The sequence below is a fragment of the Alternaria alternata genome, assembly GCF_001642055.1.
Source record: "Alternaria alternata strain SRC1lrK2f unplaced genomic scaffold CC77scaffold_3, whole genome shotgun sequence".
Lineage (NCBI taxonomy): Eukaryota > Fungi > Ascomycota > Dothideomycetes > Pleosporales > Pleosporaceae > Alternaria > Alternaria alternata.
Genome location: NW_017306192.1, coordinates 1502388 through 1524472, shown reverse-complemented (window position 1 = coordinate 1524472; position 22085 = coordinate 1502388). Strand labels below are relative to the sequence as shown.

At 51.1% G+C, this 22085-nt stretch overlaps 8 protein-coding genes across 8 annotated transcripts; 5 read left to right on the top strand and 3 right to left on the bottom strand.

Annotated features, from left to right (window-relative positions):
* Positions 1-120: 120 nt before the first annotated feature.
* Positions 121-1554, top strand: CC77DRAFT_927221 (guanine deaminase; the record flags this gene model as incomplete). The annotated part of the gene is made up of 1 exon (XM_018533978.1): positions 121-1554. One exon carries the CDS (start codon positions 121-123, stop codon positions 1552-1554), a length of 1434 nt encoding a protein of 477 aa, XP_018390215.1.
* A 543-nt stretch (positions 1555-2097) lies between these two features.
* Positions 2098-3675, top strand: CC77DRAFT_982116 (hypothetical protein). Its single transcript, XM_018536106.1, has 2 exons — positions 2098-3369; positions 3418-3675. The coding sequence occupies exons 1-2, from the start codon at positions 2592-2594 to the stop codon at positions 3549-3551; spliced, it is 912 nt and encodes a 303-aa protein (XP_018390214.1). The 5' UTR covers positions 2098-2591; the 3' UTR covers positions 3552-3675.
* On the bottom strand, positions 3648-6247 carry CC77DRAFT_544803 (hypothetical protein). Its single transcript, XM_018532107.1, has 2 exons — positions 5090-6247; positions 3648-5037 (listed from the first exon to the last, which is right to left on the bottom strand). The coding sequence occupies exons 1-2, from the start codon at positions 5942-5944 to the stop codon at positions 3745-3747; spliced, it is 2148 nt and encodes a 715-aa protein (XP_018390213.1). The 5' UTR covers positions 5945-6247; the 3' UTR covers positions 3648-3744.
* CC77DRAFT_1017129 (hypothetical protein) lies at positions 6138-9757 on the top strand. Its single transcript, XM_018524341.1, has one exon. The coding sequence runs from the start codon at positions 6593-6595 to the stop codon at positions 9641-9643; it is 3051 nt and encodes a 1016-aa protein (XP_018390212.1). The 5' UTR covers positions 6138-6592; the 3' UTR covers positions 9644-9757.
* An 11-nt stretch (positions 9758-9768) lies between these two features.
* CC77DRAFT_544821 (alpha-tubulin suppressor protein-like protein Aats1) lies at positions 9769-11109 on the bottom strand. Its single transcript, XM_018532108.1, has one exon. The coding sequence runs from the start codon at positions 10891-10893 to the stop codon at positions 9787-9789; it is 1107 nt and encodes a 368-aa protein (XP_018390211.1). The 5' UTR covers positions 10894-11109; the 3' UTR covers positions 9769-9786.
* A 393-nt stretch (positions 11110-11502) lies between these two features.
* Positions 11503-12123, top strand: CC77DRAFT_1028528 (ribosomal protein S9; the record flags this gene model as incomplete). Its single annotated transcript, XM_018526450.1, has 4 exons — positions 11503-11551; positions 11618-11634; positions 11698-11809; positions 11873-12123. The coding sequence occupies 4 exons, from the start codon at positions 11503-11505 to the stop codon at positions 12121-12123; spliced, it is 429 nt and encodes a 142-aa protein (XP_018390210.1).
* A 340-nt stretch (positions 12124-12463) lies between these two features.
* On the bottom strand, positions 12464-14656 carry CC77DRAFT_544992 (chaps-domain-containing protein). The gene is made up of 3 exons (XM_018532109.1): positions 14335-14656; positions 12936-14287; positions 12464-12885 (listed from the first exon to the last, which is right to left on the bottom strand). The coding sequence occupies exons 1-3, from the start codon at positions 14585-14587 to the stop codon at positions 12718-12720; spliced, it is 1773 nt and encodes a 590-aa protein (XP_018390209.1). The 5' UTR covers positions 14588-14656; the 3' UTR covers positions 12464-12717.
* A 721-nt stretch (positions 14657-15377) lies between these two features.
* CC77DRAFT_982103 (transcriptional corepressor of histone-like protein genes) lies at positions 15378-21630 on the top strand (the record flags this gene model as incomplete). The annotated part of the gene is made up of 2 exons (XM_018536105.1): positions 15378-15540; positions 15589-21630. Exons 1-2 carry the CDS (start codon positions 15538-15540, stop codon positions 21628-21630), a joined length of 6045 nt encoding a protein of 2014 aa, XP_018390208.1. The 5' UTR covers positions 15378-15537.
* Between the last annotated feature and the right edge of the window lie 455 nt (positions 21631-22085).

The window sequence follows — 22085 nt, the reverse complement described above, 5'->3', positions numbered from 1 at the left end:
TACCTGCTCCGATCTATTGCCGCGGCTAGAACACGTCTTCACTTCTACGAGCTGGAAAGCCGAAACTTGTTGCTTGAAGAGGAGGAATTTCTGAACAGCAAAAGACATACAAACTTCAACATGGCAGCATCAGCACCGATATCGAAATCCATCTACATCGGCCCCTTTGTTCACAGTAAATCACTCTCTGAACTTGAGATCCAAGAACATGGCGCAATCGGCGTAGATGAAGATGGCATAATCCGTTTTGTCGAACGGAATCTACAAGATGGTAGCCTTTCCAATCTGATCCAGCAGAAGGGAGATGACTGGACTGATGCGCAGATTGTTGAGATAAATGGATCTGGTTTCTTCTTCCCCGGCTTCATAGATACACACGTCCACGCACCTCAACATCCCAATACCGGTCTTTTCGGAAAGACTACGCTGCTAGATTGGTTACAAAAGTACACCTTTCCCATGGAATCTTCGTTCAAGAACGTTCCTCTCGCACACCGTGTGTATCAGAATTTCGTTTCGCGGACATTATCGCATGGCACAACGACTGCTGCATACTTCGCCACGATCCATGTGCCAGCCACCAACGCCCTCGCAGATATATGTCTGAAGCGAGGCCAAAGAGCCCTGGTTGGCAGGGTGTGTATGAACAGCGACCTAAGCCCCGAGTACTACAGAGACGAGAGTGTAGAGAGCAGTTATGCCGATTCAAAAGCTAGTATCGACTACATACGCTCCATCGATCCAAAGGGCGAGATCGTGAAACCCATCATCACACCCCGTTTTGCGCCTAGCTGTACAACAGATTGTCTCTCCGCTATGGGTAGACTAGCGAAAGAGACGGATGCGCATGTTCAAACGCACATTTCGGAGAACAAAGGCGAGATTGAGCTTGTCAATGAGTTATTCCCGGAGAGTAAGAGCTACACGGATGTGTACGAGACACATGGGTTGTTGACAGATAAAACGATCTTGGCGCATGCGGTACATCTTTCAGATGAGGAGAGGAAGCTGATTTTGGAGCGGAAGAGCAAGATCTCTCATTGCCCAGCATCAAATACGGCTATCACCTCTGGATGTGCACCCATCAGATCACTGCTCGATGAAGGACATACAATCGGTCTTGGAACAGATGTTTCGGGTGGTAACTCGCCATCGATATTGGAGAATGTACGACAGGCGATATGGGTGTCGCGACATCTGTGTATCCAAACTTCGAGTGATGCTGTGAAACTCTCGACGGAGGAAGCTTTGTATCTTGCTACGAGAGGCGGTGCAGCGGTTGTAGGGATGGAAGACAAGGTTGGCGGGTTCGAGGTTGGGAAGGAATGGGACGCGCAGATGATCAGCCTCGGCGTTGTCAGCGAGGAAGGTTGTCAGGATGGTGCGTTTGAAGAGGGTCCAGTGGACGTATTTGGATGGGAGAGCTGGTCGGATAAGGTGGAGAAGTGGGTGTACAGTGGTGATGATCGGAATACGACTGCGGTATGGGTAAAGGGTCGGCTTGTGCATGCAACGAGTAGGTATCCTGGGACCAGGAGAGCTGCAACGCCTTGATAGTCGGCTTTAATTTGCGGGCCTAAATCCGTGTTCAACCATGATAATTGGCGAGAAACAGAAGTTACCACTGTGTTGACAAAGTGCGGTCTATAACATGCCTGTGAATTCTCTCTGATGTGTTCGAGGACATCCGATTTTCTGGCTCTTGTTCCTCTTCATCATGCAAATCAGTCATCGATGACGGTGACAACACATGTAATTCTGTCTTTAGACCACTCGACATCCAGAATATCTGCTAGCATCTCGCCAGATTCTATAAGTCTCTTTCTTCTCTCGATCAGCTCGATCAACCCATCTAGAGAAAACATTGTGGAGTTCTTAGATGCAGTACAGTATCAGCGAGGCAATGCAGGATTTGCACACGGCGCAGCTTTAGGTCTTACTCAATTTGCGAGTGCTATTGTTGCAGCCATATCAGCCTTTCATGGTGTGGCAGAACAACCGGACTGTAAGATGTGCTGGTGCAGCTGGGGTGATGCTGAGCTTGGACCCCAATGCGAAGTCTTGCCGTTCCAGCTTGACTCATGATCACGACTGCTACGACGCGATATCCGTACATGAACGAAGCGCATGGATAGACCTCATGAACGGGTAACAGAGAGCGCATAGGCGCTCGCATCTTCTGCGTCGCCTACCTCACGGAGAAATTTCCTGCGGCACCTGCCGACGGCTCAGCACGCACCGTTCTCTGTCCATAACACGGGAAGCCGCGTGCGACTGAAACGCCCAGCCTCATGTGGATGGTATCCACGAAACAAACGTAGCAATTCTCTCCTCGAGCACGAATCTTGCATTACGAAATGAGGATTCAGAACAATCCTGCTGCGGTTTGTAATGTCCGATTAGACCCACCACTCATAGGGCGCAACAGGGTCACGATCGTACATGAAATAATACGAATTACGGATGTACAAACAATATAGTATAATAGGGTTCAGCTACAGTCTCTTGGTAGAAGAGAATACCAACCACTTACATTCGTTTTATTTCTGCTTTCCACGTTAACTTCATTGTCATTCGTTTAGAAAATCACCATGGTGAACTTCAATTCCATCGTCGCTTTTTCGACATTTGGTCTGGGTGCGCTGGCACACCCAACCATCAAGCACATTGACAGGCGCTTCTGCTCTCTCGAGGAACGCAGCGTCTTTGCCCGTGCCGAAGACCTTACTTCCCGCGCTACTATCCCCAAAGCGACAACATGGAATCCGCCCTCTAGCATGACCACTGGTTTGGATCAGGTCTGGAAGCAGACTATGAAGGAGAACCCGCAAGGCCTCCAGGACAAGAACTGGATCACCGACCAATGGATCGCCAACAACGGCAGTATCAACTACTGCGTTCGCTGGAACCACTCCGGCAAAAGCACCGCGACTGCGCGTGCCTCTACTGTCAAAGCCCTGCAGCGCTCGATGCAGAAGTGGTTCGATATACTCGTTGGATTCGAAGGCTTCCCGCTCACCGAACTCAATGTCGACGTTGTTGGCTACGCTGTCAAGAACAAGAACCTCATCGAAGGCGACACCACCGGTCTTGACATCTACACTACAGCTGATGCCGACGGTGTACCTGAGTGCGACGTCCGCTGCTACCGCGGCGCTCATCTCGATGGCGATTTGAGCCAGTGCCCCGGCGGTGAGGCCAGCCGTTACGACATCAGCCTCTGGCTCGACGAGAGTCTTGAAGGTCAGATGGGTGGTTATGGATACAACTGGGGCCAGGAGATCGGTCCGGACTACTTCCTCAACAACATCGATGAGGAGAACATCCACATTCTGCTTCACGAGATGGGCCATGGCCTCGGTCTTCTAGGTATGTTGCGTACTTATATTCCAAGGGTTGATACTAACGTTAAATCAGACTTCTACGACTGGGTACCCCAGGGCCAGACCAACTTCATTATGATGGCCGGTAGCGCGATGGAGATTACCGAGTTCGATGCTTGGATGCTAAGGGACTGGTGGAGGAAGTTGAAGGCGGAGCGCAAGTGGTAAGCCATTACGCTTACAGTCTCACCGGTACATCGCGCATACAGGCGATAGGAGATTTATGGTTCGTAGTTATCTGCAGCGTCCAGTATCTCGAAGAGAAGGGGTTGGTTCTGTTCTTGTGAATATTTTTATAGCTCGTTATATTATATAAGCTTTCAATTGTGGTTACCCTCGAAGACTTTAGTAAATTGGATGATCAGATTAGATTGAGCTTTCCACTGCGCACGGATTCTTGGGTGGAAGCCTCGCCGTCCATCAACCCGTAAACAAAACAGTCACCTATCAACCGAAAACCATCTTTCACAGATGTATCACCATGAGCAGAGGAGACTCCATCACTATCCCCTATTTGTCCATCTCCTCGGACTATGAATGGAACTTTGCTGCCCTTAAACACGTACACTCTATCACCTTCAACAGTCGTTCTTGGGCCTATGCCCATGTACCCGGTGCTTGTGAGAAAGAAGCGCCGGGAGGCTGTCACAGTCTTGAGGGCGTGGTGGATTCCAGATATGCCTTCGTCGAGATTAAAGGGCGCCGTGCGATCGATGGTGTCTCGCGAGATACAACGAGACCACATTCTCCACGCTTCATATGCGTCATGATCGTCACTTGTAGCTCGACGGTAAGAGCCTTTCGTCCCGTGAGCATTCGGAGCAGCGCCCGTATATATTAGGTCTCCGATCAATGTCCGCCAGAAAACATCTTCGCAAGGCTCTCCAGTAGGATAGATCTTGTCGACTGGTTCGAAGAGTTTGGTAAGCAGCTTCCATGTACGTATCACGGCGCATGTGTCATTGATCTGTGTATGTCGGCTGACTTCGCCAATCGTCGAGACATGATCAATATACAGAGCATCAACCTCCAGCACGTGATTCTCTGGGTGGTAAAGGAAAGCGCCTTCATGCTTGTCGCTAGCGTTGTACAAGTGCAAGGATCCAACTCTTTCTATCTCGGTTGGAAGGCATGGAAGTGACCAGTCCATCACCCAGGACGGGAGGCCTTCTAGTCTTTTTCGATTGAGGACAGCTTCAAGATCTCCTGCAAGGACTGATAGTGAACCTGCTCTTAACAGGTTGCTCAATGTGGTTTGAGTAAACGTCGTCGCAGCATCGTTGCTATAATCGGGAACTAGAGCTGGTAATTCTTGCCAATCTGTGGTGAGTCCAAAAAGAGCGAAGATTTTATCTCGTTTGTCGGTCGCTTGTAGAGGCCTAAATTTCCATAATAGATCTAACAACGTCGCGTTGTCTAAGCTGCTATGATGACGAAGTCTTGTTTCCTCGATGCGAAGCACGAAATCGCTGAATCGATCCAAGATATCTTGACCATGGCGCGTGCCAGCTAAGTCCAGACATAGCATGTGACGCTGTTGGACATAGTTCACAGCGGCTTTAGCAAACATTGACCATGGTGCCGAAAGCGGGCCGTAATGTACTGTGGCATTTCTTGAGAGTACGGTCTCTTGAACCACCCAAATTCGCTGCCACTAGCAGTTATATCGTCAGCTTGTGTCAGATGATGAGATCGGAGAGAGGCACCCAAGCCATGCTCATCAACTTTGCGAGACCTTCCCATACCCTAAGAGACAGCAGTTGACGCCAATGGGCGTTTGTGACTGTGAATGCATGCCTCCTGGGATGTTCGATCTGATCCAATATAGTGGCTTTGTTGCGATCCAGTAATTTAAGTAGAGGATACAAAGTACCTTCGGCAAAATCCTGGATCAAACAAAACGCACCAAAGATGTCCGGCCCTGGACGTGTCGAAGACACTGCAGAACCAGCGGATTGCTCTGCTGTGCACGAACCCTCGAAATCGAGGATGAACGAATTCCGTAGCAAATGATCGTTTGAATCACCTTTCCATGCTATTCTAGAAGTAGGATCGTTCGAGAAGCAGGCAACAACTTCCTCATTAGGCATTGGTTCGCCTAGCCAAATAACCGTCTCGCGACTGTTGCTGTATATTTCACCCATCATGCCCACCTGTTGAGTACGCTCCAGAGGATCTGCTTGGTTTATACACAGAGCATCAGCCCAAAGCAGAACTGTATGGTCAGGCCGTCGAAGTTTGCGCAGAGCCGTGAATAGATTCCGGGAGATTGGAACAGGTTTTCCATTGCATGATATCAGTACTTGACGGGCGACACCTTCAGAACCCCACGTGTACGAGATGGTGATATAACGCCTTCGAACCCGTGCAATGGAGGCTACTTGGAGCTCCGCACAGACATCATCTTCCCAGGTGCCGGGTTGGAGATGCAGCACACGGATCGTACGCGATTTGGCATCGAGTGGTACATAGATGTCGCTGGTAGTCTTCTTGGAGCGTCTTTTGAACTTTGACACGATGCGTTGAGCCATGGTTGTGAATGAAGTATGGATTGTAATCATTCAGCTGAGAAAGTTACATGGTTGCGGTTCGTAATCGCTTGACTCAGCCACTGACAGAGCGGGGCGCTGAAATTGGGGTAACGGCCATCTCGACACCCGAAGCTGACAGTCGTGGCCCCGGAATCTCGTGGTGGCCATAACTCTGACCTCCTCGGAACATTGCTGATCTGCACTATTCGACATTCGATGAATGATGGGGTGACAAATTTAGCGTTGATTTGAATGTCAGCCATGACGTCATTCACGCACGATCCCGAATGTTCCGTGTCTTGTGGCCTCGAGCGCTTGAGCTCGACGCGTCTCCATCACGCGGCAGATGGCGCTTCCAACGGCCAACTTACTCAACGACATTGTTTTGAGACTGTCTTCTGTTTAACAGTAATAGATTGAATTCGCACTACAAAGATGGCGCACGAAGGGCCTAGCGTCCGCGAAACAAGCTTGTGACGAGCTATCGGAACAGCTAGCTCGTGCCTAGCGGTGTGGAAAAAGGTAAGAAAGACGAACGGGTGGCGCCCCGTGGGCGTCTCCGTGCCAGCTATGTGAATGATCGACATGCCTTTGTACCTTGTTTTAAAGCTGGCATGCCTCAGACGCGTTGGGAATTGCTCCGTTATCAGGACTCTATTCTTCTCTTGGTAGTAGGATATGCTGTTGATGAACTTCCGTCAATCTGCAGTCGCGCTTTTAGCTTCCGCGCGCCTGGTTCTGACTTCCACCAGCAGCGAGCATGACCAGTTCAAAGACGTGACTTGGGATGACCAGAATTGGGTTATAGCGACACATGCTCTGGATCAAGGCCACTACCAATCGCGCTTGACGCTCGCAAATGGTTACTTTGGCGTTAATGTGGCATCCGCAGGTCCTTTTTTCGAAGTCGACGAGCCAGTAAATGGCGACGTCATAAGCGGATGGCCATTGTTCAGCAGACGACAGACTTTCTCGACGATCGCAGGCTTCTGGAACAGCCAACCACGAACGAACGGATCAAACTACCCTTGGCTATATCAGTATGGGTGGGAAAGCTTTACTGCAGGTATTCCACACTCGAGCGGCCTGGCTGTTGAAGCGAACGGCCATTTCTTGAATGCGTCGGTCAATCCCGACCACATTTCGGATTTTGTATCGAGTCTGGATGTAAAAGCTGGAATAGCGAGCTGGCGATATAACTGGAAGCCGGGAGGCTCCGGAGACGGAACTGTCGATGTGGACTATCAGATGTTCGTGCACAAGCTTTACGTCAACAAAGCAGCTGTCAGGCTAAGACTTACGGCGACGCGCGATCTGAATGTAACGGTCTACGATGTTTTAGACGGTGATTGCGCTGTTCGCTCAGACTTTGTCGACAAGAAGTTTGAGGAAGATACCCCTACGATTTGGTCTGCTGTCAGCCCCGGAAACATTACCGACGTCAAGGCCTACGTATATTCGACTTTGGGTGGTAGTGACTGGGTGAACCTTACTTCTCGTAGCAGAGTAGCAGAGGGAATCTTTAGCGGTGGCAATGGCTCAAGCATTGCCCAGTCGCTGCCTGTTGAGTTAGTCGCTTTCCGTCCCACCGAAATCACGAAGTTCATTGGAGTCGCGTCGACCGATGCCTTCCCAGATCCACAGAGCATAGCGCGCAACGCTTCACTTTCCGGCGCTGAAGAGGGCTACTACAAGCTGGTTCACTCTCATATAGAGGAATGGGAGTCGATTCTAACACCAGACTCGGTCGATGATTACCATCTGCCGAATGGATCTCTGCCTGAGGATCCAGACGTGCGGGAGCTGCATATCATGGCGCGAACCAACCCTTTCTACTTATTGTCAAACATGGTCGGACCGAATGCTGTAGCTGCGGCTAACAACAACACGAAGCTCGACATCTACAGCATACCAGTTTGCGGGCTGGGCTCAGACTGCTATGGAGGTATGATTTTCTGGGATGCAGACGTATGGATGGCACCTGGGGTGCAAGTATCACATCCGCAGCATGCCCAAAACGTTATCAAATATCGTGTGGAGCACTTCGACCAAGCGCAACGTAATGTCGAAACTGCGTACCAATCGAGCAAAAATCAAACAGGCAGGTTCACGCCTGGAGGGGCTGTATATCCATGGACAAGCGGACGATTCGGCAACTGTACCGGAACTGGCGCTTGCTTTGATTACGAATATCATCTCAACGGAGACATCAGCCTCGCCATGAACAACCACTTGATCATCACCGGAGACGAAGAATACTTCAACGACACCCTGCTACCAATCTCGAACGCCATTGCGCATTTCTTTGGTCAATTGCTGGACTTCAACGAAACCTCTGGCGCGTATGAGCTGTGGAATGCTACCGATCCGGACGAGTATGCCAACCAGGTCAATAACATCGGGTTTACTACAGCACTCATGGAACGTCACTTTCTTGAGACAAACGAGTTCAATAGCTGGTTTGGACGCAGTCCCAACGCTAGCTGGGCGGATAAGGCTTCCAAGATGCGACTCCCAATCAATGAGAAGGCCGGCATCATTGTTGAGTATACTGGCATGAATGGGTCAGTAGCCGTCAAGCAGGCCGATGTTGTTCTGGTGGACGATCTGCTACATTACCCCAACCCCTACAGCCTGTCCAACCTGGACTATTACGCGGCAAAGCAGTCTCTCGATGGTCCCGCGATGACTTACTCTTCATTTGCTGTTGTCGCGAACGAAGTGTCGCCATCCGGATGCTCGAGCTTTACGTACGACGTATACTCCTCTTCGCCGTACGTCCGCGCACCTTGGTATCAGTATTCCGAGCAACTCATCGATAACGTTGAGGAGAATGGGGGAACACACCCTGCATTCCCTTTCCTAACTGGTATGGGTGGAACCAACCGCGTCGGTATCTTTGGTTACCTTGGCCTGGGTCTATACTACGATAGACTAGACATTGACCCCACGCTGCCGCCACAGATACCATACCTGAACTACCGTACCTTTTACTGGATGGGTCACGGCATTAACGCTACCTCTAACTCAACACATACGACGTTAGCACGTCTGCCACGAGAGAACTACACTCTGCCCTCAGCAAACGCGACGTACTTCGACAAGCCCATCCCCGTCACGATCGGTACCCGCAGCGGACGCGACAACACAACATACGAGCTTGGAGACGAGCCAATTGTAATCCGTAACCGAGCAATGGGCGAAACCCTTACTGTGGGCGGGAACATACTCCAGTGCAAAGCCCTGCTGCCACCTCCACAGGGAAACAAGCCTGGTCAATTTCCAATTGCAGCCATCGACGGTGCCGCAAGCACGAAATGGCAACCTGAACTCGCCAACACCACGAGCTACCTGACCGTGGATCTTGGTACCTCATCTTTCTACCCAGTGAATAAAGTTGTAATGGACTGGGGTAACCAGCCACCCTCACACTTCGAAGTTTACTTTTCCAATAGTACTCTACCACCATTCGAAAGCCAGTCGGGATCTGATTCTGATTCTGATGTAAGGAACGTGGCGGCAGGAGATGTAGAGATCAGTGCGCCTTGGGATCCGGTTACTGCTTATGAGATCAAGACGTATATTGGCAATCAGACAAATGTCAGCCTGGAGCAGAGTGTTTGGAGCGGACGTTATGCGCACTTGGGTATTCGGGGCAATTTGTTCGCCGAGAACGCTACTGATGGTGGGACGGTTGCGGAATGGAGTTTGGTTCAAGAGGGGTATTGAGCGATAGAGTCTGATGTCTGATGAACACTATGCTAGATATACAAAAAAGATTAGACTTCTGAAATCGCGTAGGATTACGATTTAACCTGATGATGCAAACGCCACTGATCATGTCGAACTCTCCGGAGATTTCTTTGCAGACTTTACGTGATTGATTTTTTAGTAACGACAAAGCTGGTACAGAATCCAGCTCCAATCATCTCAAATGTCCCTGGTATACTGATCTCATTCCAGAAACCGCTGACCATGTCGTTCTTAATCTCAATCGCGATATTGGAGAGATCGCCACAGTTACCGTGCTTACCCCAGCCCCACGATATCAAATTGCCTTCCCTTGTTACAGCAAGTATGTGGTCTGACCCAATAGCAATTTTATCCAGAAGTGGTAAATTAGGTGGTACTAGTTGCCACATATTCTCCTTACCCCACGCGGTAAGGGTCCCGTCTTCGAACAATACAAAGATTGCGTGCCACGTCGCGCCAACGTCCTTCCAATTCTTGATATGATCCGGCATATTCGAGATGATGTTGAACTTGTCTTTCCCGAGTAAATGATGCTGTCCTTCGGTTGGGTCGCCAACCAAGTATGTAAAGTCTTTACCACATACAACCTTCTCCGGCTTGAATGGTATGTCCTCAATCTTGGTAGCCACTGTAACTTTGCCAGACAGCGTGTCCCCAAGCTGGCCAAGACGCGCTTTTCCCCAGCCATAGACTGAACCATCGGCCATGACGGCGACATAATGCCAGACTCCCGCTGCAAAGTCTACTACTTTGCCTGGTAGATGGAATCGGGTTGAACCTCCGTCGTCCGAACCCAACTCGCCCCAATTGTTGGAGCCGCGAATTTCGACCCAACCGTCTGATGGATTAGGCCCAAGCTCATCGCTTGCGCTCCCGATGAAGGCAGAAGATTCGCATGTAGCTGCGGCAAAGTTGCATCCGGAAGTCAAATTCTGGAAATGGTCGAGTCGAGATTCTGGTATTCCCTTGACCAGCTGACCCTTGCGATTATCGCCAACCCCGTAGATAGTGCCGCGTTTAGTGACGAGCAGCGTATGGTTGTCGCCGCCTTTGATCGTTTTCAGCTCATCAACAGATTTGCTGTAACTCAAAGGAGTAAGATCAGAAATTCGAGTTGGTGTATTAACTATTTCCGCTACTGGTATACCGAGTTGGCCTTCCCCGTTACTTCCAAAGACGTATAATTGGAGGGGTGACTCCCGGAGACTTGTGCCTGCGAGTGACATGCTTGGTTTGTAGTGGCGGTCTTTCGGATGGAAATTCGAGCAAGGGACAACGGAACGGTGTGCTCAGGAAATCGATATGCTTTCACGAAGGAGTGCAGCTATTGTGTCAAATGTTTTGTTTGATGTTATAGTGCTGGACGACTTGGTTTAGGCAGGCTGTATCGGCTGGTACCCCTCTGGTGTCAACAAAAAAGATTGCGGTACATTCAAGACGCATTGTTTGCCAAAGGCACCGGGAAACTGCTCTGCTCCAGTGCCTGAAGGCGCTCGGCGTGGCAAATCCCCACCAAGTCGACGATATAGGCATTAGTCGATAACATGGGAGTCTACAGCCTTGTTAATTTCAGAGAGTTTTCTTGACGCAGACTGACGTGAACTACAAGAGGAGACACTATTCCTAAGTTCAGTTTTTCCCTTATACAAGCCCTGAAGATGCCAGTGTCCTTGACCACGCTAGCCAGACAAGACGCTAATCGCTTACAGGGATCGCGACGCACGGACACCCACATTCAATTCTAGCCGGCGTTCACGAACTTCACCTCCACGACGACAGCAAAACCGACCACGCCCACCCGTACTAACCGCACGCACATCCCACAGTCGCCCAACATGGCCTCCCAGAGCGTGCAATGCTTCGGCAAGAAGAAGACCGCGACTGGTACGGATAGCCCACCGCCAAACACACAATCAAGAGAATGACAAAGGCTAACAAAATCGCCAACAGCTGTCGCCCACTGCAAGGTACACACGCAATGCCACGAATCGAGCGCGCAACCGAACATGATACTTACGAGAAATTTCTAGGCCGGAAAGGGTCTCGTCAAGGTTAACGGAAAGCCTCTTTCCCAGGTCCAGCCCGAGATCCTGCGATTCAAGGTTTACGAGCCCATCCTGATCCTCGGTGTTGACAAGTTCGGTACGCACACGACGCTCTACGCCAAGTAAAGATGGGGAGCAGGAATACTGACAACATGGGCAGCTGATGTCGACATCCGCGTCCGCGTCTCCGGTGGTGGTCACACCTCGCAAGTCTACGCCATCCGCCAAGCCATTGCCAAATCCATCATCGCCTACTACCAGAAGTACGTCGACGAGCACTCAAAGAACCAGCTCAAGCAGGCTCTGATCCAGTACGACCGCACACTTCTCGTTGCCGACAACAGGCGGTGCGAGCCCAAGAAGTTCGGTGGTCCAGGTGCGCGCGCCAGGTACCAGAAGTCTTACCGTTAAGCGGTACATTGGCTTGCTGGTGGAGGAGAAGAAACACAGAGGGTGTGTGGGGGAGCATGGAGCGGTGTTCATCCTGGGCTTTTTCATGGGGTCTTCTACTGTCTACTATCTATCCCTCAAGGACGAGGTTACGTGACATGGCGCGCAACGGCTGCCTGATACGATCCTGCGGCTTGTGACGATAAAAATGAATACATTGGTTGCAAGAACATGGACAAGGGCATACGGAGTGTGGATGACCATGAACCCCAGTGAGAACATAGGGATAAGCGAATGCCAATTCAATCTGTTCAGGGCAAGTACCGACATGTCCAAAGTGATGCAGGCAGAGGCTTGTGAGGTTTGACTGATGCAGTGGCACAGCGGATCAGACAACCATACCTTGGATGTGTGGCCACACTTTTTACAAACAGAAGCCAAGTCACACAGTCATTCGATGAAGAAGGCAATGGACTCTATTAACGGTCTAACATTTTCATCTCCAACACCAGCGCTTCCATGCATTAACACAAAGATGTCTCCAGTTTACCTCCCCAACTAAGAGAGGTCAAGGCTGTTGTTGGTGTAGCCGTAGATTTTGAGAGGCGAAGGCTGCTAACCGTCGCTACCGCTGCTCCTGAACGCAGCACACAATGCCGCATACTGGTGTGTGAGATCGAGGACGTGTTGTGGTAGGGAGGTGCCCTGGATGATGCTGCGGATCTTGACGGCACCCTCTTCCTCGATGAGTTTGCGGATTGTGTAGAGGAGGGATGGCGAGAACTGTCTTCTGTTAGTACTTGCACTCTTGTGGTTTGGGCAACGGAACTCACCTCAGAGTACCATCGATACTGCCAAGTGACCAATCTGATCAGCGCGGCTGTAACATCCCTAACCTGTTTTCTCTCCTCACCCAACTTCAACACACCCCTCATGGCTTTCGGCGAGAACTTGATTTGCAGACAGTTCTCATATGCTTCGACGGCCTCTTCTGTGTGATGCAGTCTCTCAGCGAGTTCACCCAAAATTTCCCATTCCTCACTGCTCTTCTTGTATAGGAGTTGCTGCTGCCTGTACTGTGCCATCTCTGTTCGCCATATCGTATATACGCGAAGATCCTCATACAGGACCATGAAGAGGTTGTCAAGCCAGCGTTCGCAAAGACGCTTGTTCTGGAAGTGTGTATAGTTTGGTTGCGAGGGGTTGCCGTTGTTTGCGGAATCGTGTGCGTGCGGATCTTCGCTGCCGGCCTTTACGACTTCGGATGCAACAGTGTGACCGGGCTTCTCGAGGTCGTGAACTGCTTCAGCAGCCGCGGAGGATGATTCGCCGTTCGCATTTGATTCATCTACGGAGGATCGCTCCTCAACCTCGCCATGTTCGCCATTCATTTGTTGAGCATGCGTGTTCGGAGAAGGGGAGCGGAGTGCTGTTGTGCTGGCGCTGCGAGAATGCGGTACCTGTGCGGTCTTCTCGTGACGATATTCTTCCTCCATGACGAAGACCTGGCTTCTTATCTTGAGTAATTGATCCCATCCAATTTTCTTTGTGATTTCGGTGAGCAGAATATAAGCTTTTAGGAATGTACCCTTGAATCCTGCAGCGTGCAGTTTCCTCAGGGTTGGGTGCACAAGCTCCATATCGTCCATGCTAGAATCCTCAATCTCGTCGCACATGGCTTCGGGCATGACTGGCAGGAAGACTCTCTGCGGCTCTGGCATGCGTGGCGCGTCCTTGTCCTGGTAGGTAAACATTGGACATGAGTTTAGAGTTAACAGCGCCATATCCCACTGTTCGAGGCTGACGTATATTTCCGCTAAGCGCGCCCATGTGCCAAACTCACTAGGCGCAGACACAACGCTCCTCTTAGCGATCTCAAGTGCCAGATCACCGCGGCCCTTTTTGTTGCAAAATTCGGCTTGACAATCGAGGAGGGAGTAGTCCATGGGCAGTTCCTGGATCGCCTCGTGTAACAGCTGGACCGCCTGCACCTCTTCATCTGCTTCAATGTATACTCGTGCTAGTAGTGACGAGATCTCCGGGTCGCGAGTTCGCAGTTTTTCAAAGAGATTGATACCTGAGGTATACCTGCCGGTTGTGTGGATGTAGTCAAGTAGGCCGGTAGTCAAGTGATTCGAGACAAGATTGGGGACCTGGATCTCAGGGTCGGATCCCAGTTGCCAACCTGAAGTGCGTTAGCGGACATGCTATCATATTGGCAGTTGGTCTTACCGTTGAAGAACAGGCGCTCAGCCGCATCCAGAAACTTGTGTTCGCTCTCGGTACTTGTGATGGGGTTGAATCTTCGCACACCAACAATCTTCTTGATAGTGTCGCCTGAGCCATCGTCGGCATAGGAATATGCGCGCAGCACACTGCACAGGTAGGTCTCTAACCACAGTTCGTCGGTGGCCACTCGCTTGTCGCCGCGCTCGTCGATGCAGTAACTCTCCACTGTGCCGGGAATGTAGACCTGCACGCGCATATCCAGGCGTGAGAAGGCATTGTAGCAGCTGCTTGGTCAGCGGTCGCCTATACTATAAGTAGACATTGCCCTACCAGTACAGCCCCGAGACGACCTTGTTTTGCTTGTCATGCGCGGAGTATGTGAGGGTGTTGATATAGGCTGCCAAGCTGGCAGACGAGGAAGCGTCTACGCCGGATACGTGGTGGTAAACGCCAATCTAATCACATGTCAAACCGGGCTCGCGGGCTACTGTACGGTCGAAGGTACTACGGACCTGTTTTGTCGCATTCTTGATGGGCTGCTTTATGAGGTGGACCAGATCTGGCGGGCCCAGTTCTCGTAGCGTTTGCAGAGATTCTGAGCGCGCTTCGATTGCCGAGTGTAGCTCGTCCTCATAGATTCTGGAGTAATGTCAGACGGGCCGTAAGGAGATGATGCGCCATGGCAGTATGTGGCGATATAGGAGCAGGAAAAGAGCAGCGGATGTGCGCATATATAAAACATGTATAGATTGAAAGCTAGTAGGATGCGCGTACTCAGGAACAGCTGGCGAAGTGACCATGGTTGCAATTGGCGCCGCAGAAGCGGGGGGACGATCGCGGTGCAAAGGATGCTATGGCGGGGTGGGTGCTGACCGAGGGGCCCGGTATACAAGGTCACAGTCAGGCGGAGGTTTGTCAGGGTTTCGGTGTCCTCGTCGAAGCATGGAGGGCAGGCACGGGCAGCTCCATCGCGGAGGACCGCAGCTGCCAAGACGGGTCATCCCTGCGCTCCATCATTCACTGTCGCGTCGCGTCACACCGAGGCCACAAGACGTGTCATAGCACCCGACCGTCGCATAACGCTTTCTTTGTCTATTGTACTGTCGCGCCACCCATGCTTGCCTGCTGCTCGGTGTCTGCGCTACCAATGTTGTAAATCGTGTCTCGTCCGCCCTTAGGCCTTTCACAACTTCCTACACCTCCAACATGGCAAGTACAACCCCGGGGAATTCAACCACCCTCGCTGACTGGTCGTAGTCGAAGGCTTCCACCTGGCATCCCTATAATGTCGAACTCCCCGAGGAGACCGCCGAAGAGGAAGTCGATGATACTCAGGAGATCCAGATCGAAGAGGCGCTGAAGCTGTACCAAACCGCCCTCAAATACCATTCCGAAGGCCCTTCCTCCTTCGACAAGACCGCCGCCGCCTACAAGGCCCTCTTCGAATCAGAGATCTTCAAATACGCCGAATCTCTCTCTGAATACCAGCGACATCAAGTCTTTGGCGAGGACCTGGTGTTCGACACCATCTTGGAGGATGACTACGAGGCAGGGCCCGTTCAGTCTACAGGCGCTGCCGATAGCGCCCCCAACACACTTCAGCAGATACTACACCTATCATACAAGAACCATGGCCAGTTTTTGCTCGAGGCGATGCAGCATTGGATCACCACAAGTGGTGCGGCACTTCCGAGGGAAGCGTGGAACAACACCCGTGGTGCTCTAAACTACTTCGCAGAGGCGCTGGACAAAGAAGATACCGATCTCGATCTCTGGTTACGCACTGCATCTGTCGCGGCTATGCTAGGCAGTAAGCGTCTTACTCGCTACTGTCTGGAGGCTGTCTTGGACGGCAATGATGAACAATGGGAGAATCTGTTGCGTCTTCCTGGCCTTGAGGAAGGTTTTGCCGGACAACAACTGCGGGAGCTTGTGGAGCGTTTGGAGGATAATGTCTCCTTGAGCCAGGCACCAATATCCTCGATCAAACGCAAAAAGCTGTCCGAGACGCTGAAGATGCGTTTAAATCCTTTCCCATTTGCGCCTCTTCCAGCCGATGTTGCCCTTGCTGAAAGCCTACACAACATCAAGACGGGTTCGGAGAGCGTAACCTTGACTCCTACCAAATGGGATTGGGCAGGCGTGGGTGAAATCATTGTGCGGCAGTTCCAGGCGGAGCAACAGGGCATGACACCCAACGTACCTTCAGGATCGAATATAGTCTTCAGCATACCACCCGAGAGCGAGACCCCCAAGCGCATCGAACCCGACACTATACAGGAAACCGTATCGCCTGCACCTGAATTAACACCACCACCCCAGATCGAGGAGCCTATAGCTAGTGCTGCTGACGTGGAAACTGTCACCGAGAAGGATGGCGAAGATACCATAATGGAAGAGCAGGATGTCGAGAGCGAAGTCAAAAACGAGGAAATAGCGCCTGCTGGTCCTTCTAATGTCGCACCAGTTCCATCACGCAAGCGATCCACAGACTCTGCCGGTCTGCCCGAAACTGCAGAAGGGGGAAGATCGCGCAGTAAACGTATTCGAGGTCGAGAGAGCTTGATTGAACCAACTTCTGGCGGAGCAGCTCAGGAGGCGAGCAAGCAGCTGGATGCACAACTCGAAACATATACGTACACAGACCAATGTCGCTACGAGATTCTTAAAGACACGTATGCGCGACTCGGTGTCGAAGGCATCAAAGACCCTGAGGAACTACGCAAGCTGGTCACAGCGCTCCCGGATGCAAACGCTACGGATCCTATCGACAAAGCGGCATGCGATTTCTTCACAGGACTACGAAGTGGGCATATCAAAGTTGCCCAAATACTTCTCAGTTCCGAGTCGTTTGATCTCCTTGGAGCGACTAGAGAACATGGGCTGAATGCGTTTCTCGGTTTCTCTAAAGCAACCTCAAGTCAAGCCTCTAGCAAACCTCTGTTGGGCAGCGAGGGGTTGAATGCCTTCGCAAGGTCTGTCAACAATGGTTGGCTTCCTATTCAAGAAGTCGCGTTCGGTTGGATTGAATCTCTGTTCACACCGGGATTCTGCTCACAGCTAAGAGATCAGTCAAGCTACGTGCAGTTCAGATGGGCCGAGGACCTCAAGCGCAACGTTGTGCAAGTCATTGTTCATATCGATGAGTACATTTATGAACGCATGGTTGAGCGCGTCGACAGCCTTAATCGACGCATGCTGGGCGCTACACATCAGTCTCAGGTGTATGAGCTTTCCGACTTTGACAATTCGCAGATAGAAATTGTGGAGACGTTGTTCGAGCTGCATCTTGACATCTATTCCTTGATCAAGCATCCACAAAGTGTAATAGACACTAGAACCCAAGTCCTTCAAAGTGACCGTCTGGAGCGATGGTCTTTGCTCGCGCGAGAGGCTCTACAACTACGGTCTGACTGTCGACCAAGTCAGGGCACCGATGATCTAACTCTGCGCCACATTTGGGCGACGGTCTTCCAAATGAGTGTTAATAACGAGGTAGCACCAGAACATGTATTGTCTGCCATGGCGGAGTTGAAGGATATGTTCGAGCCTTTGGGCGATCATACGATTCAATTACAAAACAATGCTGTCATGCCGGAATTGTCGGTGGCTGCTATTGAGCAAGAACTCGTGCGCATCAGCATGAAAGACTTCTTCCTGAAGGTCTTCGACCAGGAGGAACAGGATCCAGTAACGGTCGTAGAAAGCCTGGAACCGATCTTGGAGCTTGCGAATGCTACTGAGCTCAATACACCCCCGAAGCCAGATGGAACGGAACATGGCGGCACTGATACATCCATCTCGCCCTCCACAAGTACCAACTCCGAGCAGCAACTTGATCGCGCTTCACCCATCTTGGAGATGCGCAAATTTCTGGATTCTGCGAACGTCAACGTCCGGCTCTCCCTTTGGAACAGATTACGTGTCGCTTATGAGGCTATCGATTATCCTTCCAAAGTTTTGTCATGCTTCCTCCGGAGCATTGAGGCCCTCGTGACGGATCTGAGGTCTACGACTTTCCAGGAACTTCCAGTACTAGACCGGCAACATAAGCTGTTGACCCGGTACCGGGTCATCGACGACATGGTTGTAAAAATCATTCAGATCGTTCGAGATAATGAAGCACCATTCGCATCCATTCCATACGAGCATGTTCAATCGTCCATGTCAGCTATCACCGAGCTGTTGCACATCATGTCAGCGGCAGACATGCTCCGAGACCTGATTCGCGTCAACCATATTCCTATGCCTAGAGTCGAATCCCAGCCAAGCTCAGCATTTGTCAACATGATGTCACGGCTTGACGACATTCACCTACGACTCTGGATATTGCAGTACCACTTACTCAAAGATGGGATGTCTCAAGAATCGGAAGCGTTCCCCAATCCGTCGGATGATTTGTTCGAGTACATTCGCCATGTGCACCATGCCACAGGTGTGCGTAGTTTCTGCCATCTTTCCAACCGCCAATTCTTGAGGCTTGCGAAAGACGAGCTGCTACGCATGGACGATATTACCGATGGCCCTAGTCATGCCACCGAGCTCTGCCAGATACTCAACGATCTGTACGGATTGAAGTTGTTCGTTGATCCTCTGGAATGTCAGAACTTCCAGACCACAACAGACGTACTTGACAAGAAGACTGCCTTTAGTATATTGTCTTTCACGATGTCGCAAGCTGCAAAGGTCGATCTCAAGGACCTACCCAAGCACGAACTCAAAGGCACCATAGAGAAGGTCCATGCTGCTCTTGGCCGACCTAAGCAGAACGAGGACATCACCTTCAACCGCAAAGTCATATCTAGTTACTTCAAATCGCCCGTCAATCCTGTAGCACTTTTTGGATGTCTCAAAGGTGTTGGTTCGCTCGCCACAAAGCACATCCCCCCTGAGGAAGCGGTAGCCGCATCGAAGGGATGGTACTATATGATGGGCAACATGGCGCTGAGCAAGTTCCGATCACAGAAACGTGTAACCCAAGGACCAACAGAAGACCTCAACTACGCCCAAGCGTTCTTCGTGCAGGATCTGGAGCATTCCATCGAACGTTGGGAGACCTGGTATCGTCTTGCCCAAGCCAACGACACGCAGCTCGAAGAAGCCGTGTCCTGGAACGCGGATAAGATGAACAGTAACAGCGCTGAAGTGGTTAATTTCCAACGTGCGGCGATCAACTGTTACATCATGGCTGTGGCATGCGCTACTCGCGATGCTGACGTAGCGCCGGGAACCCAAAGCAAGATCGCGCAGATGTACACTGAGTTCGGGAATCGTATGTACGCGTCGTCCAGGGAGCCGTTTGGTATGGAGGCATTCCAGATTCGCGAGAGTGAGAAACGATTCTGCAATCTACAAACGAACGCGTCCTTGTACAAGGAGGTTGTTTTCGTTCCGTTGCATGCCTACACTGCTTGGAAGTTCGCAAGCACTCTTTACAAGAGAGCTATCAAAGGAAATCCGAATAAATGGTGGAACCACTTCATGCTTGGAAAGTGTGGGTGGAAGATGTGGTCGGCCAATGATAGCGCCTTGCAGTATGGGAAATCAATAGGTGCACCGCTGGGCCCTCAAAAGGGGCCCACCTGGGAATCTGTCGTGGACGCCTTTGTGAGCGCCATTGAGACACTGCCAGGGAAGAAGGGCCGCAGCGGCGAGCCTGTCCTCGAGCCGCACTACAAGCTCGTATCCATCACACACAAGTTACACCAGCGTGGAGCCATCAACTACGAAAAGGGGCCTGAGATCCTTGCAAACACTTCCTATGCACAGAATATCAAAGCCCCAGAGAACGAAGGGGACTGGCAGCGATACATACTCGCAGTCTTGAAGTCACTGCGCGCAGCCGACAAGTCAAGCTGGCACCATCGGATCATATCTCGCGTTGCTCATATCATCTACGATACCGGTAGAGATCCGGCAACTGCTAGTGAGGCTAAACACGAACTCACCCAGCAAATGTTCACCAAAACCATGGCTGTCCAAGTCTGGAAACCTGAGAATGAGCGGCCTGGTCGGCATTTTGTCTACACCACTCGGTACACCAAGTTCTTCATTGAACTCCTGGATCTCACTGGAGACAAGACCAACTTCGAGGCTCTTGCCAAGCGTGTAAGGCGGAAGCAGACTGACTTCTTCGAGCACCAAAAGCTGTGGCAGGACTTGTGTCTACGATACATCAGAATGCTGCGAAAGATGGGTAGCGTACCTGAAGGCCAAGAAGACTCTGCTTTCAAGTCCGTCAACCACGACGAGTTTAACACCCTGGCTCTTCGCTTGGAAGCGTGGTGTCAGAATCCAGAGACGCAGCATCCCGTGTTGGACATTCTCCGTGATGCCATTGAGCTCAAGCGTCTGAACAACGGCATGATGAAGCCCCTTCTTATCGATGATCTGATTGGCGATGCGTACGCAATGCTATACACCTCGATCGGGCCTGCGCTACCCCCCTTACAGTCAGAGCAACAACCACAGCCGCCTGTGCAGCCTACCCAACCTCACCCGTCTCCTTTTGCTCCCAATCCAGCTTCTGCAGGTGCTGTACCTATATCCTCGTTGATGCAGGTCCAGGTCGATGGAGCTGCTGATGGAAGCTCTGGCACGCCGTTCAGCATGTATCATCCCAACCAGCTCCAGCCACAACATCCGCCTTCCGCACCCCAGATGCCACCGCAACCCGAACAGGTCCCGAAACCAAGAGCCAAGGCTGTGGGTCGCAGGGAGATCGCTCGTCGAGCCGAAGCATGTGTCCAAAAAATCGCCAGTACACCTGCTCAGCCAACGTCGATGCCGATCCGATCGCCTGCGCCTGGTGACACCACGATTCCTTCTATTGTTGGACAAGCGGCATCACCCGAAACCGCCGCACAACCCGCACCTGGACCGAGCACATCTGCTGAACACCTACAGCCCACGTTCGACAAGAGTGGCACGGACACTGCAGCTGCCAGTATAAATAACGACGAGCCCGAACGCAGTGCGCCAGCCTCTATCCACGATGACGCCGACGACGAGAGCGAACTCAGCGAACTGGACGAGGACGAAGTTGAGGAGATTCATCAAGAAGTTCAAAACGACAATCTGCGTCGATCTGTATCCATCGCTGGCAAACCTCTGTTTCCCAATCTGGCAGCTAGTCGAGCTAGCCCTGTAGAGAAGAGAACTGAGACGGTTTCAGGAGAGGGCAATGCTGGGTCAAAGAGTGCGCCAGTAGATGACGACGACGAAGATACTATCCACGTCAATGTACGTGGTGCTGGAAAGAAGGACGTGGATGAAATGGACGTTGACACTGAGAAGTAGTAAAATTCTCATGACTATGGGTTCAGTGATGCGTTAAGAGATTTGACATTCTGTTTATATACTTTGTACTACTATAGATTCGGCGTACAACGCGTTAATGGTCATTTGTCATGGATGGCGCATCACGGGGAACGTGGAGCATGTTCTTTCTAGATACCCATCATATAGGGCTGTATGCGTAACACATGTACTGCACTTTTCTTTTTAATCATCAACAGAGTTTGGCAAGGACGATGTGGATAGTGAGTCTGCATGAATGCATTTGTGGCATGCGTAAAAAGATTATTCAGAATCTAGCCAATCTATATGATCTTGAACTAGTAGTCTCTCTCGATATAATGGATTATCAAACTGTCCACTTTGCTTTCTGATTGGTACCATCACCTTATATTGTCACTGATCTACGCAAATGCCTTACTAGTGATGCGGTACTCTATGATCTCTTGCAGAAATTA